Source organism: Pelodiscus sinensis, chromosome 10 (genome assembly GCF_049634645.1).
Source record: "Pelodiscus sinensis isolate JC-2024 chromosome 10, ASM4963464v1, whole genome shotgun sequence".
Lineage (NCBI taxonomy): Eukaryota > Metazoa > Chordata > Testudines > Trionychidae > Pelodiscus > Pelodiscus sinensis.
Window position 1 is genome coordinate 3,933,352 of NC_134720.1, and position 15,843 is coordinate 3,949,194.

Genomic DNA, 15,843 nt, shown 5'->3' on the forward strand with positions numbered 1-15,843 from the left:
CCAGGGTAGACCAGGCCTAAGACTAGATAGCTAAACCCAAACCGCAACATTAAATCCAAATCCTCTGTCCCCAAAGTTTGAGACTCTTTGGACCTATGGCTTCATTGCAGTACAGAAATCCCTCACCATTTGTGGTTTTGCTATCTTCAGTTTCGCATATTCACAAAGCGCCCCACCAACCTAAGCATGTGATGCAGCATGATGAAGCTTTTTCAGCATACTCTAGTAATGGAGCCATACAGTAGCAGGAAGTTTCAGTGAGAAGATGATACTGTGACACCATCAGAGATATAAATATCATAATAATCACGACTCAACATAATTGTAGTATGCGGTCACTGTCAGAAATGAGAAGTGGGTGGAAAAATGTGGTTGTTTTGTGATGGGACCAACCCAGCCTGCCCTCAGTATTCATGGATTTTGCCATTTGTGGTTACCTTAAGAACATAAGTGGCGAGGAGTCCTGTGGCACCTTCTAGACTAACCAAAGCGTTGAAGCATAAGCTTTCGTGGGCAAAGACCCACTTTGTTAAATAATATAAATTTATACCCACCTCTGGAAATTTCCACTACATGCATCTGACGAAGTGGGTCTTTGCCCACGAAAGCTTATGCTCCAACACTTCAGTTAGTCTATAAGGTGCCACAGGACTCCTCGCCGCTTTTGCAGATTCAGACTAACACGGCTACCCCTCTGATACTCAAGAACATAGGCTCTGCAAACGGCCAGGGCTTCCTGTACGCCAAACTATACCTAAGCAGCCCCAAACTTTGTGCAAAAATTCAAATGTGAGCTACTCAAATTCTAACTCTTAAAATAACGGAGAACTAAGTGGTGCATATATTTCCTAGATAATACCCAAATGAAGCAGGAAAGGCTTAAACTTATATCAACTAGCTGGCTGGGAAGAGATGTTGGTAGACATGCATGCAGCACTAAGAGAAACTGTTGTCCTTCAAACCACCACCATTCCTTAACCTTCTTACTCCTATTAAATTACATTAAATTACCTGTCCTTTTGCAAAGCCACACAGTAATCTTGAACAGTCATTGTTGATACTGAGAGCTGAGATGGCCCCATACTGGGCCCCAACAGCAGTGCTCCCGAGACAAAGCCGAAGAGCCTGGTTTGGATCTAAACAAAAAGAAAATGGTGATGATAAACAATATAATGATTAAAATAAAGGCTCAGTCCTGCAAATACTTATGCACATGCTTCATTTAGAGTATGAATACTGCTCACATGCTTAATGTTAAGTGCACATATAAGAATTTAAGAGCAGGGTCTAAGCCAGAAAAGAGAAGGGTAAAGTCTCTCATGATTTATTAGATTACTTTAATAAGAACACAGTGTTTGGAGAGGGGGTTTTATTAACTAGATAAAAATAATTTTGATTTTTTTTAAATACGGGCAATATTTAACAACACTTTAAATTACTCTTTTGTGGTTGCTGTTGAGGATTTTAAAAAACCTTTTACTTTCTAACAACAGATTGGAAGGAGTGAGAATAAAGGAACTTGTGTCCAGTCTCCTGGAGCAATGGCATTGTTCCTGGCACAGACTACTCTTTTCCTCCCTAGAATCCTCCTGTCGGGTGTCAGATAGCTTGCTTTCTTTTAACATTTCTGCACGCCATCTAACAAGGAAGATAATAAATCCCAACTTGAAACATTACATTTACCTGGATAGACTAGTTACTTGTGAAAAATGAAGTGCAATTCCTCCTGGAGTTGAAATGGGAGAGACTGATGTTATTCTGTTCCTATCAGCTCAAAACAGGCTGTTCCTTCCTACTTTAATTGTAGTAACAACCTGCCAGTTAGGAGGAAAACTGCAGCCTCTAGTTTTTTAAACTTGTTGAGTAATTTGTGTTGTATCTGTTTTTGAAGTGAATATTACAGCTTCTCCAAAAGCTAACACAAAAATCCTTTACTACATGGAGGCTGCAATTTTGCCAACAAAAGAAACTGATGCAGAAGGTCAGACTAGATGATCATGATGGTCTTTGCTGACTTAAGTCTAGGAGATTATAAAAAGAGCAATCCAGTTCATTTGGTTTATTACCAATCCAGTTCATTTGGAATTTTTAGACACTGATCTCCCATTTAACAATCAATCACTTTTGTAAGTAATATCATCAGGGTATTACCACCAACTGAAGTCTTCCACAGTAGCTCTTTATCAATCTAGCTATAAAGTATCTTATTAGCTAGCTTTACATCATTAATGTAGAAGATCTATGCTGAATTACAGCTGAAAACTATTTTTAGCCCCTCAGTGTCAACTCAAGTCTGTTTACTCAGACGGAGACCTGCTGTGTAGAAGTACCTTAGAGTTCTCAGACAGCAGAGGTCCCAGACTCTCTCAATCTCTTTTGTCCTGTTAGTTGCTCCAGAATTAAGGGTCACATTTCCAGATACACAGCATTAGAGACACAAGTTATGAAAACAGAAGCCTTTCTATCAGGGCTGCACTATGTAGCCAATGAGCTCTCGTGGAGTTTTCCCACAAGTAAAAAGTCTGGACATCTCTTCTTTTGCGTGCAGTTCAAGAACTTACAAATCTCACTTAGCAAGGATACATTCTTCACCCAAACTGTAAAAACATCCATCATGGGTATCACAGGAATGATGCCCCCATAGAAGAGACAAGGCTCAAATCCTCTGTTACAGGCAGCAGCTGATGGCAGACAGCCAGTGAGCTAACAAACAGTAACAAGTACAATAACTATTAACTGTAAGCCAATTAACTAGCAAACAAGTTATCTACCAACTCTTTAATTAAACTCTACGCATCAGGCTTACTATGAATGGACACGCCGCTTTTCTACTCGTTGCCTAAGAGGTTGGAAAGAACTGAGTAGCGTCCCTTTATGCCCTCTGGTGAGAGGGGGACAAGATGCATGAGCAACCCCTACTGGACATTGCTAGTATGTTTCAAACTCCTGTACAGGGGAACTAAGTGAGACCAACAGGTGCAGGAAATCGTACAAACTATTCAAAATGTATAAAGCTGTTTCATTAGAGTTTAATCAAGCTAAGTCTCAGAGGAATGGTCATGTTAGTCTGTATCTATAAAAAAACTGAGAAGTCCTATGGCACCTTAAAGACTTTTGTGTATAAGCTTTCATGGGTCAAAACTACTTCATCAGATGCATAGAGTAGAAAAAAGACTCCATACATCTGACAAAGTGGTTATGACCCACAAAAGCTTACATACAAATAAGTCTGTTAGTATTGAAGGTGCCACAGGACTCCTCGCTGTTTTTAGCCAAACTAAGATGTTTGGAAGACTTTTGACTCAAGTGACTATATCATTGTCTAATGGACTGATTAAGTAAATAAAAATGCATAGCAGAAACGTTACTTGACACAACTGAGGACTAGCCCAAAAGACACACCAGTGTGAGAAGGGACAGAGCTGTTCTATGTCAGCTGTCTGTGCAGGACACATTTCTTGGAGACTGATCAGAGGCGGTGGATTAAACTTCCACAGGAACCAGAGACCAGGACAAACCTAGCACCTTTCAATCCAAGTGCAAAGCTCACTACCTTGACCTGCCTGCTTTATACAGAGCAGTGTGCTTTTTAAGCTTGAAATCATCTCTCTCACCAACAGAACCTGGTCCAACAAAAGATACTACCTCTCACATCTTGTCTATCAAAGAGTGTGGATATTTACAAAAGAAAACACTACTCCTCTGCACATTCAAGGTAAGAGGAGGAACAAGCCACATGTGACAAGCATTAATCGACTAAATATATTTCTGTAAGAAGTTTGGATACTACAGCAGTGAGGGGTGATACAAGAAACCATTAATAATGGAACAGAATAGGTTACACTGGCCCATAGAGAAGCACCGCAGAGTTTTGATGACTTCACAGATACTGTAAACAGGTTTCCATTGGTTACTAACGTAGTAATAAAAATTCCAAAACCTGAAAGTCTCAAGATGTTTTGCATATAAAAGATCTTTGAAGTGTGGAGACAACACAAAGAGAGTGCTGTTAAAAACATGAGAAGAGGGGAACCCTTGTTCCCCTAAATTAGAAAATACAACATATGGAAACAACTCATTCTGAGCAGAACACAGCAGTTCTTGATATGAAGCAGAAGTTATATTCTGACTGGTCTACATTAGCTTACTGAAAAGGAATGAGTGAATAAATTACCTATGAAAACTGAGTTAATTAATACATTTGGCAAATCACATCTTACACCACCAGGACAGGAAGAGGGAAATGGAGAGTTAGTTCCATCAGCTGACTATGGAGGACTCCTCTGACCAGTAACAGAGATTAACACAACTGAGTACTTTGCTAACGCTCTCCTCTTAAACTGTTAAGGAAGATCACAGCAGCACCACTGTTAGACTTGGGTTCTTCCTAGGGTTGCCAGGTGTCTGGTATTGAATTGGACAGTTCGGTATTTTCACCACCTGTCCGGTAAAATTCAGAAAATACCAGACACCTAAAATGTCCAGTTCTTTCTGATTTCTCTCCCTCCCCCTCTCCCCCAAGCCAGGAGGTGAAAATCCTGGGTTGTCCAGCTCAATACGGAGGCAGCCTGACAACCCTAGTGCTTACCGGGTTCCACAGGGGAAATGTCAGGCCCCGCGCAGGGAGGCAAGATGGCAGGCGACCGCTAGCAGCCTGTTAGGGCCAAAAAGCCTCACCACACGTTTTTTTAAAGGGACCACACTGGGGTTTTTTTGGGGGGGGGGGTTCTTAATTTTCTGGGTCCTTTTTTTTTTCTGGTTCGGTATTTTTTCCTGAAACCATCTGGCAACCCTAGGTCTACCACCACCTTCAATTAGAACTACCTGAGAGCTAGTAAACTGTAGATTAGGGTCTCACCCTGAAGAGGCACAGTGGCTCCCTATTGGGCCACCATTTGCTACAATTCTAGTGCTAAACCTGTAATACAGCTTAAGCCTGTGCCTGCCGTCAATACCGCAGCACTGTACCAGCAAGACAACAGTATACTCTGGGTAAGCAAGCTGCTAGCTCAGGTTCTCCCCCAGCTATCTAAACAGTGCTGCAGTTCCCTTAAGGATTCAGCCACATGCAACTATCCACAGCAGAAGCTACTATTCCACAGTCCTCTTCCTTGGAAGAGTCCTATGCCTAAGGGGTATTAGAAGGAATGTCAACTGCAACAGCTGTTGCTGCAGGCTGCTCCTTTAAAGGGCTGATAGAAACTGTTAGGTGGTGGAGAGTTCTAGGTTTCCTTCCTCTCTGAAGAGGTGATAGAGCTGCAATCTCATGACAGAAGGAGCAACCAGGCTTCACCATTAAAATGCTACCACTAGCTGCTTGCAGGGAGAAGTCAGGCCCAGGCCGCGTAGAAGCTTTCTCTTTTGCCTTGCTCCAGGAGAAGTGGCCGAAGCAGGTAGCCTGCATTAAAGAAAGAGCCACAAACACCACGTGGGCTTTTCTTTTTTTATTGTTCCTGGAGGCCAACTCCCCAAAAAACTTCAGACCCTCAAAAATAAGATTGCTAGTACAGTAGGCAGTACGCTCCACTAGCCAGCAAAAGAGCCCAGCTCTATGACCTAGGCTTGCCAGATGCTTTTAAGAATCCTTGCTCCCCCCCACCTGTGCCAGACGCAGCAGGGGAACAATGTCCCCACCAGCCTTCCATCCAACAGAAAATACCGGACATCTTACATGTATTTTCTGTTTTTCTTTTACCGGACGGGGCCAGAAATAATGGACTGTCCGGGCGAAAACCAGACACCTGCCAACCCTACACAGACCCCGAACTGCAACATAGGGTAATCTGGCATATCAGCATTCAAAACAGCACAGTAAGACAGGTAAGACACGTCATTCATGCAAAGTACATGCACAATCCAATATTACTATACCTTTTCCTTTTCAGTCCACAGGGAAAGAGAGAGAAGAATCAAATAAATACAACAGAAGAAAATGAAAACAGAAGTAACAGACATACTAGCAGAGAAGCTAACGAAAGAACTTGAGCCTCTAAATTCTGCTGGTAGAGCTTGTTTCATTTATTTTAAAAAAATGGAAGGATGGGAAGAGAGAAAGCAAGAAGGATGGTTGGCAATTATTTTACAACAGAAAAGGAATTAAATATGGAGAATTGCTACTGCAGAAGTGTGTATGCCAGATTTCATCAGTCACGGTGAACAGCAAAGACAGGAAATATAACGGAAAAACAGTAATTGAAAGAACATTTGTAACTTTCATTTTGTGACTACATAGGATGGAACATAAAGAAAGGAGAAATTTTTAATCCACAATTTGATTGTTTAAAGTCCTGAGACAGGATTTTTCTAAGTAATTTAGGAGCATCAGCCCCATGAACACTGACTGGAACTTGTGCTCTTAAGTCTTAGATAATTGTGAAAAGCCTGTTTCCTTCGCCATGGTAAGGAGCCATACAGAAGCAAGAGTAAAAATACATCAGAATAAAGATAAAGAGTAAAAATAAATAGTCTGACAGTGAATTATGTGAGATAATAAATTCAACCCCCTATACAATCACAGTATTTTCTGAAGCAAAATACAGGACTATGTAGCACTTTAAAGACTAACAAGATGGTTTATTAGATGATGAGCTTTCGTGGGCCAGACCCACTTCCTCAGATCAAATAGTGGAAGAAAATAAATAGTCACAACCATATATACACCAAAGGATACAATTTAAAAAAAAATGAACATATATGAAAAGGACAAATCACATTTCAGAACAGGAGAGGGATGCGGGGGGGGGGGGGGGGGGGGGGGGGGGGGAGGAAGGTAAGTGTCTGTGAATTATTTATATTAGAGGTGGGGAGAGTTGGATGTCTGTGAGCTAATGGTATTAGAGGTGATAATTGGGGAAGCTATCTTGATAATGGGTAAGATAGTTTGAGCCTTTGTTCATTCCTTCCCGGAGAGTGTCGAATTTTAACATGAATGACAGTTCAGAGGATTCCCTTTCAAGTGCAGATGTAAAAGGTCTTTGTAGCAGAATGCAGGTGGTTAAGTCATTGAGAGAGTGTCCTTTCTGGTTGAAATGGCAAGAAACTGTTTTTTCTTTGTGATCAAAAGAGATATCAGACAAGATCACAAAGAAAAAACAGTTTCTTGCCATTTCAACCAGAAAGGACACTCTCTCAATGACTTAACCACCTGCATTCTGCTACAAAGACCTTTTACATCTGCACTTGAAAGGGAATCCTCTGAACTGTCATTCATGTTAAAATTCGACACTCTCCGGGAAGGAATGAACAAAGACTCAAACTATCTTACCCATTATCAAGATAGCTTCCCCAATTATCACCTCTAATACCATTAGCTCACAGACATCTAACTCTCCCCACCTCTAATATAATTAATTCACAGACACTTACCTTCCTCCCCCCCTCCCCCCCGCATCCCTCTCCTGTTCTGAAATGTGATTTGTCCTTTTCATATGTGTTCATTTTTTTTAAAATTGTATCCTTTGGTATATATGGTTGTGACTATTTTCTTCCACTATTTGATCTGAGGAAGTGGGTCTGGCCCACGAAAGTTCATCATCTAATAAACCATCTTGTTAGTCTTTAAAGTGCTACATAGTCCTGTATTTTGCTTCAGCTACACCAGACTAACACAGCTACATTTCTATTAGTATTTTCTGAATGATTATGGCTTCACTGCAGAAGTAACTGGGGCTCTTATCTGAGACCTCATAAAGGCCCTTCCCATGCCACATACAAAACCCCCTCCCCCAAGTTCAGTGATGCTTTCAAGTCCAGACTAGCTGACCCATCTGGGGTGTGGGGTTTTCATTATTTCGTGTCATTTTTTTAAAACCAAACTACTCAAAGATTCCAGTAATAATCTGGTAAGAAATTTCTTATTTACATAAACATCATTGAGAAATAAAGCGACGAGGAGTCCTGTGGCACCTTATAGACTAACTGAAGTGTAGGAGCATAAGCTTTTGTGGGCAAAGACCCACTTCGTCAGATGCCTAAGTGGGTCTTTGCCCACGAAAGCTTATGCTCCTACACTTCAGTTAGTCTATAAGGTGCCACAGGACTCCTCGTCGCTATTGCAGATTCAGACTAACACGGCTACCCCTCTGATAATTGAGAAATAAATAACCCAAAGGGACTGTTTATTACAGAAGTGTCTACAGGCCAATCCAGAAGGGAGTTCATTGTGCTAGACGCCACACACACAGTACGGGAATAAGCACAAGGCTGGGAGTCAGGATTCACAAGTTCTAGTCTGAACTCTGACTAAACTTCCAACTTTACAAAACACTGACGTTAAGCCTCTCACCACCTCCGTAAGGTAGGTATATCTCAATGACAAAGCTACAGATGGGGTATAAAACAAAGCGATTAATCCAAGGGTGGGCAATTAAAAACAAAACAAAACCGGAGGCCTGCCAGGATTAGTCCCTGGCGGGCTGTTATCACTATATTTACCTGCACTTCTAAGATTTTAAAGAAAATTATCAACTAGGAGAACATAAAAATTATAGTTATATGAGGAGAAAACGATGTGAATTCTTTTGAGGAAACAAGTGAGAGGGAATAGATAGAGAGAAAAAACAGGCACAGTTCTTTATTTATCATACATAACAGAATGAGAAGTCACTCAATGATATCAAGGACAAAGTTTGAACAGGATAAAAATGTATTTGCTTTTAACACAATGCATAATTAGCCTATCAATCACATTTCTACAAGGTAGAGGACACCTTGCACCATTCAAAAGAGATTGGCCATCTACCACTGACAGGAGTTAGGAAGAAACTTCCTCTCATGGACAAATTTTTCCACTGTGACATTTCTTGTACTGTCTCTGAATACAACTGGAAACTGACTATAGGGAAACCACTAGTCTAGATCATGCATGGCAATCCCCATATTTCTATAAAGGGGGACACGAAAATCTCTCCTGAGCAATCTCCTTCAATTTCTCCTCCCCCTGTAAGCTAATTTGACAGTAGTAGGGTAAGAGTTGTTGTTTTACATAAAAGCTTTCCAGTCCTGTGCTCTAGTCACCAGACATCTTGTGCAAATACCTTAAAACAACACACCCTAATTTCCATAGGAAGGAATAGTGACATGGTTGATAGGATTCAGAGCCCAGAGCACTATGTGCTACTGTTTCTGCCAGCCTCAAGAAGTAGCACCCTCTTTAAAACATATCATGTAAATTTGATTTTTAGCTACCATTTATATTTAAGTGAGCGGATAACAAGTAGGACCAAATATTGTTCAAATTTTATTTATCGTTAGTCCAGAATATTTAATAGATTTTGTTCACCTTGAGAGTCAGTCCTATAAGAAGATTATAAATCAGCAACTGTAATCGTTGACAAACATATTACATTGTTAGACTCAGCAGGTCCTACTAACATTTAAGTCAGGGTTTGATCTGATAACAAGGAACCTATGCTTTGAAAAGTTAGGAGAAATCCTAGTAACAAGATGAAACATTACGTGACAAATTTATGCTCTTGTTTATATTGCCTTAATATTCTGTTAAAGTGAATTCCTCATTTTGGCTTAAGTATGAGATACTTCTATAACAACTGCCTAGAAGATAGGAAATATTGCAGAAGGCTTATGGGATTTGTCAAGTGACCTCTTATCAATCTTACATAACTTGTTATAAAGTGGAAGGACAAATGACAGAATGCACACTTGCAACAATTCTCTTTAGTGATTGTTGTGTCATGTTTATGATATTATATATTTATAGTTCTTTACTGAAATTAGTTTTATTTTAAATATGTAAACTGAATATTAAAAATGTAGCCTAATTTAAAATATGAATTTCACAATGGACTTTGAATAAGAGAGGTACCAAAAGGATATTTTAACTTACCAAAAATTAATGCCAAACCATGGGAAGTCCCCACCGCTATCAGACTTGATGCTGCCTGGACAGAACATGGAAAAGAGTTCAAATTTTGAAATGTCAAACTGCCACCAAATCCATGATTTTAAGCACAGTCAGCATCTAACGCTGCTAGCCAAAGTTAATCAGCAGAGAGGTAAACCATTTTAGAACGTGACAGACAGCAAGGTACAGTAGAGCAAGCTTACCACAGACAAGTAACATACACAATCTAAAGTATCTGTATCAACCACCCATCACAAAACTAATAAGGTATAATTTTACATCTCAACGACTGTCACCAACCTAATCATTCCTCAATCTGTGCACAACATTGTATTTTCCCCCCACACTGTTTCAAGTTCAATTCACTCATCTGCCATGGTGATGAACACACAAACTAAGTTGATTTCCTTTATGCAAGGTTAGTATTGCTCCTGTTATCTGGCACAGCAGAGCACTCCCTATTTTTCATATCCAAGGATCACAGTTTGAGTGCACCCTCAACAATTATCTGAACCTCAAAAGAGTGCCCAGTTCAAATGACAGAAAAAATTTGCCAACAATTTCAACAAAGAGTTGGATAAGGCTTTAAGTGCCCCAAAGTCAGGAGCACAGCTAATATGTAAAGATATATCAATATCTTCTGCTATAAAGCTTTGTACACTGTAGGTTAAAAAAAGGCTTGAAAACTAGGAACCAATAAGTTCAAGCTTTAGTAGGCATGCATGCATCCACACACACAGTGGACACTTCCTGTTTCTTCTGTAAATAGCATATCAGGGTTTTAGTGATTCCCCTTGTTTCTTAAACATTGTTAGAATGTTACTCAGAAAGAAGTTCATCTTTGGTTCATCCTACCCTTGTGAATGGTTACACTTAAGTCAAAGATTCTCTAAGGAGACAGGCAGTCTAAATATGGCATTTATTTAAAATGGATTTCCCCTATCCCTCAACCCCGGCAATCTTAATTATATGTCCTTGTTGGAGAGCTTGATTGTGTAACTGGTTAAAAGAACATTAATAAAATGGGGGGAGGGTTGTTTTTTAAATAAATTATAGAATGTTTTTGATCACACTGGCTTCCAGTATATTTTACTGTTTACAGTGTGTGCGGTATTCTTATTAGACCAGCATCTGTTGGTAAGAGGGAAGTTTTGAGAAAAGCTGTGTACAGCTGAAAGCCTCCCTCTCGCCAATAGCGAGGGAAATACACCACCACAGCGTGTAGTCTACAGTTTGATGTTTAGTTGACGGTGAAGGACATTGGACAGATACCATGAAGGATTACTTTGCTTCAGTTTAAGAAATGATTCTAGGGAGGAAATATCAAGAGAAACTTGCCACTGACATTTGCAAAGCTCTTACCTCATATACAAGGGGAAAGTGTTAGGGCCTAATCTGGAGTGTGTATGTGAGCTTGTGTCACTCACGTTCCAGTACTTACTATTGCAGTCGGTAATCCAGCATCCACTTTGTCCTACAGGGACAGAAAGGTCATTGTTAAAGTAAAATGAGGCAAGGCTCCTCACCTATGTACATTTCTGTTCAGTCATTACAGCTGCACATTTGGAGGGTAGCTCTGTGCTGCTTCCCATATACAACAGTGCTCTAACAGGTGGGCAGACACCTCAAACTGGTAGTATGTTTTATACTTAGATTATCAACCTAGTCCCAAATATGAACTCCTAAAGTGTTTCAATATGGCAATCTTAGACAATCCTGTTAAATGTTCCAGTCTCTTGCCATCCAGACAAGCAGCACTATATGATAAATTATCACTTACACTAAGAATCACAAATATTCCAGGTCACTCTCAAGAGACCAGTCACTCACCCAGGTAGAGTTGCATCCCAGAGCAATGCTGGCAGCCAATTCTGTAGTATTCTAACTAAAGGTTTATTAGCTAAGAAAAAATGAGAGTTACTAGGAGGTTAAAGCAAGAAATCTATACGCAGGTGAGTCAGTCTAATTCCAAATAATAACAGAGATGTAGTAATCTGCAGAGAGAAAAGAGCATGGTTTTGAGTTTGTCACCACACACAATGATCAATTGCTTTCGAATGCACAAGAACGAGTAAATTCCTTTTAGTTCTTCTTTTGCAATTCAAGGCTTCTCTCACTTGACTGGTTATTCAGCTAATAAAACCTTTAGATGGAATACTAAAGAATCTGCTGCCAGTGTCTGCCTTGCTTTTACAGTCTGTTTTGAGAGACGCACTCCATCCCAGACAGCATGACATTCAGATTCACCAAAACAGCTTCAAACCAGATCTCAGACAGACCTTTCCTCTGGGTCAGTGTAGCAGTACAGAAAACACAGTATTGACTTTACAGGGTGAGATTGAAGTCAGTCTAACTAGGACTTTAAAAAAGTGGTGGCATGCATTTTAACTAATGAGGCTTGTAGGGATAGGGATCACATCATAAACTGTTGCCATATCATCCATTTAATGAAGCAAACTAGTGCTGCAAGGATTTTGTGTGTGTAGAAAACATTGCAAATAACTCACAGGACAGTAAGGGAAGTTTATTTGGTAAACACAACAGCTAACTTTCCTACTATTTAGTTAAACAGTGGTTTATAAACTTTTTTTCTAATGGAAAGTAGATATGTAAAACCCTGTTTAATTGGGATATTGTTTAACCAATTAATTGGATTAAGGGGGGTAAGCGGAGAGTCCAATCCAGCTTGGCTATCGCCTTCCCCCTCGCCACCACTGGAGTAGCCCCTGACTGTGGTGGGCTAGAGCAGGGGTTCCCAAACTTTTTGACACAGGGACCAGTAAATCCATTCGCGAACTTTTGGAGGACCAGAAATGTTTGTTTGCATATTTGCATATTCATTAATCAAATGATGAATATTCAAATAAGTTGTTTCTGGTCTTCCCAAAACCCCCAGTGCCAGCTTTAGCAAAGCTTTTGATATGGTCACCCACAATATTCTTGCCAGCAAGTTAAGGAATATGGATTGGATAAATGGAGTGTAAGACAGACAGAAAGCTGGTTAGACCAGGGTTTCCCAAACTTTTTACAGCCCAAAAATATAAACACATAAAAACAAACTGAGAAAATACCAGACATATAACATGTCTGGTATTTTCTCATTAGGTAAGTTGTATTATTATTAGATGTATCTGTTTGTAGTTTCAAACTGCCTGGCTGGTAAATGTGCTCAGGCTGCATGAGTGTGTCTACCAGCCAGACAATTCGCAACTACTCGAGGGGCAGTGTGTATGGGGGAACAATAGAATCCCCAGGCTGGACTAACTCATGCGGGGGGGAAAGGGGAGGAACAGGGGCAGCATCCCAACATCTACATATGGCCAGGTCAGTCCCACTCCCCTCAGGCCAATCCATTCCTCCCCCCTGCTCTCCCCACTGGCCAGCCCCACTTCCCTCAACCCCCTCCCAGGCATCCAGGTCCACTTCTCCTCTCAATCTCCCTTGGCCAGCCCCACTGCCTGTATCCAGCCCTCCTTCCAGAGGCCGCTTCTTCTCCCCGCCCCCATCTTCTCCGGCCAGCTCCCTGCCCCCAACCATGCGCCCCCCCCCCCCCCCCCGGCAGCCCTGCTTCCACCGGCCCTCCAATCTCCCCAGCCTGCCCCGATTCCCCCGTCCAGTGCTGCTTCCGGTGGCCAGCTCTTCCCTCCTCCTCACCCCAGAATCCCCTGGCACCTGCACCTTCCCTTAGCGCTGCACTCTCCTGGTGCCTCCCCCTTCCCTTACTGCCCCTGCCCCCTTTGTTTTCTCTTTCCCTGATACCCACCCCCTCAGCACTCTCTGCCCCATCCCCTCCTGCCCCTCTCACATCACTTGCTCCATTTCCACCTCTCCCATGCCCACCCCTTCTTTCAAGCCTTCTCCCAGCACCTCCCCCTCCAGCCCCCAATGCCCTTCCCCTCTCCTCTCCTCTCCCAGCATAACCCTGTCCCCCTCCCACTGACACCTCCCCTCCTGCCCTTTCCCTCATTGCCTGCACTTGGCCCCCTGGCATTTGTCTCTCTCTCTCCTGCACCCTGTCCCTTGGTGCCTTCCCCTCCCAAGCCCCTTCTCCTTCCACTCCTCCTCCTCCGCGCAAGCCCGCCGCCGCCTCCTCGCCTCCACCCAAGCCCATTCCCTACCTTCTGCCTTCCACATTGCGGGGCTGGAAGCCGCCCGAGCCAGCGTGACCCTGCCACATGCCTCCGAAGACTTTTAAAATCTCGGCCGTGACATCACGTCAAGCCCGGGTGTGCTCCCCGCCCACGTGCAACGCCGCACATGGGCGGCAGCAGGTGATGAGGAGGAGCTGCGCACGGTGGAGACGCTGTGGGGGTGGGGTGGGAGGACACGCGGGGGGGCCGCGCCAGGCAGAACCGGGGGAGACACCCAGCTGGCACTTCCGGGTTCAGGGGCGCGGGGCCCGAATTGGCCTGAGGCTGGCCCTGCCGGCAGTTACCAGCCATGCTGAGGCCCGGTATTTTTTTCCCGGCCACGGCCCATAGTTTGGGAAACGCTGGGCGAGAGTGCCCCGCAGAGACGGGCTGCTCCAGTGTTTTGGTTGTAGCAGCCTCAGCCTGCAGGGCACCCAGGCCTACTGTGGACACAGGCTGGGAGATGAGGGAGTTCCCTCTTTGATCTTTCTTAATTTTAGGACACTTTATTCATTGGCTCTTCTTTATAATTAGATGTAGTGATTAGAAGACAGATTTGTATTCCATCATTACACTTTTTTTTTTATAAAGATGCATTCATTAGTAGCCATTTCTTTTGTGACTCACTTCCCTTCCAGAGGCTGGGGTTGAGACCAACTATCCTGCCTGAATGCACCATTGCTTTGCCTCTTCATTAAGTTCTGGGGTACAGCTCACAGGCATTGAATATTACTTGAAGCTAAGAGCTCACAGTGTGAAATTGATTAAGTAAACGCCACACATGAAGGTCTTACCAGAGCAGGCACTGTTTGTATTTAACAACGTATATTCTCATTCCTGTTCATTGTAACTTGATCAATGTTTCTGCAGAAGAAATGACACTTACTGCAGCAGATACTATTTGGGCAGAAATTCCTTTCAGAAGAGAAAGACGGATAACCGATCCATGAACAGAGAAAGAATCAGGGAGCTTCTTCTTCCTAAAAAAATTAAAAGTGCTGTTAGTTCAGAATAAATCCCAGCATCTAAGATTACAGGAAAGCGTTACTAAAAGTTACAATAACCTCATTCCCCACACATTATCCAAACTCTACAATGAGAGTCAGGAACATATTTTCACAAATGATATGGAATGAAGTTTGGAGCCCTGCCTTAAATTATACCTATTCTGTCAGACAGATTCCACAAGTACTTGCATGTCAAGGAAGAAATCCATTCAACTTTGATGCACATGAAAGGAAAATGAATACAAAACCTGCCCTGACCAAATATTAGTAGCCCTCCAAAAAGTTTAATTTCGGGCTTTTAGAAATTCTCTCAATTTAAAATGTTTCCCCACAAACACTGAAACGTCAGAACTATTAACAAAAGGTTGCAAATGATTCTTTTCCCACATCATAGGAAAATGGCTGAAATATTCCTGCTCATTTAAAAAAAAATCATCCATTAGCAGAGATTAGATGTGTAAAATTTCAGCCTGAATAGTGAAAGTTTGAGAAATTACAAGGAACTGAACGTTGATTAGAATAGAAACAGCCAAACAATCTTAACTATAGGTGCTATATTATAACTTGTTTTAAAACTTTATTGAATTCCAAGGTTGAATAGCTTCATTTGATTTGAAAGTTGAGGTTTCCGAGCCAGCCAAAAACCAGTAAAACTGGAGACTAATGTTTCCCTATAAACAGATCAATTCAAGCACGTTTCCAGATGCTAAATATTGTATTTTATTAAAATGAAACTCTATTTATAGTATAATGTACTAATAAAGCCCCATTGATAAATGCCTCATAATGCTACAAACTAACTATTGACGCATGACACTCCTAGGTGCTCAGCACTTCTGTGAGT

The 15,843-nt window shown here is 41.9% G+C and overlaps 1 protein-coding gene across 5 annotated transcripts in view; it reads right to left on the reverse strand.

Moving 5' to 3' along the window:
• VPS8 (VPS8 subunit of CORVET complex) overlaps positions 1–15,843 on the reverse strand; it is a 167,233-nt gene that overhangs the window by 135,041 nt on the left and 16,349 nt on the right. For 4 of the 5 annotated variants that reach the window (XR_012906179.1, XM_075937360.1, XM_075937359.1 and 1 more), the window contains 4 exons: positions 14,879–14,972; positions 11,304–11,336; positions 9,845–9,899; positions 1,012–1,136 (listed from right to left, as the gene is read on the reverse strand). Coding sequence is in view for 4 of the 5 variants with exons in the window: in XM_075937360.1 (XP_075793475.1) it covers positions 1,012–1,136; positions 9,845–9,899; positions 11,304–11,336; positions 14,879–14,972 (307 nt within the window). In the remaining variant the exon portion in view is untranslated. Of the gene's footprint in view, positions 1–1,011; positions 1,137–2,561; positions 3,189–9,844; positions 9,900–11,303; positions 11,337–14,878; positions 14,973–15,843 lie in introns of those variants that run through there. The other variant, XM_075937362.1, reaches the window with a different exon arrangement.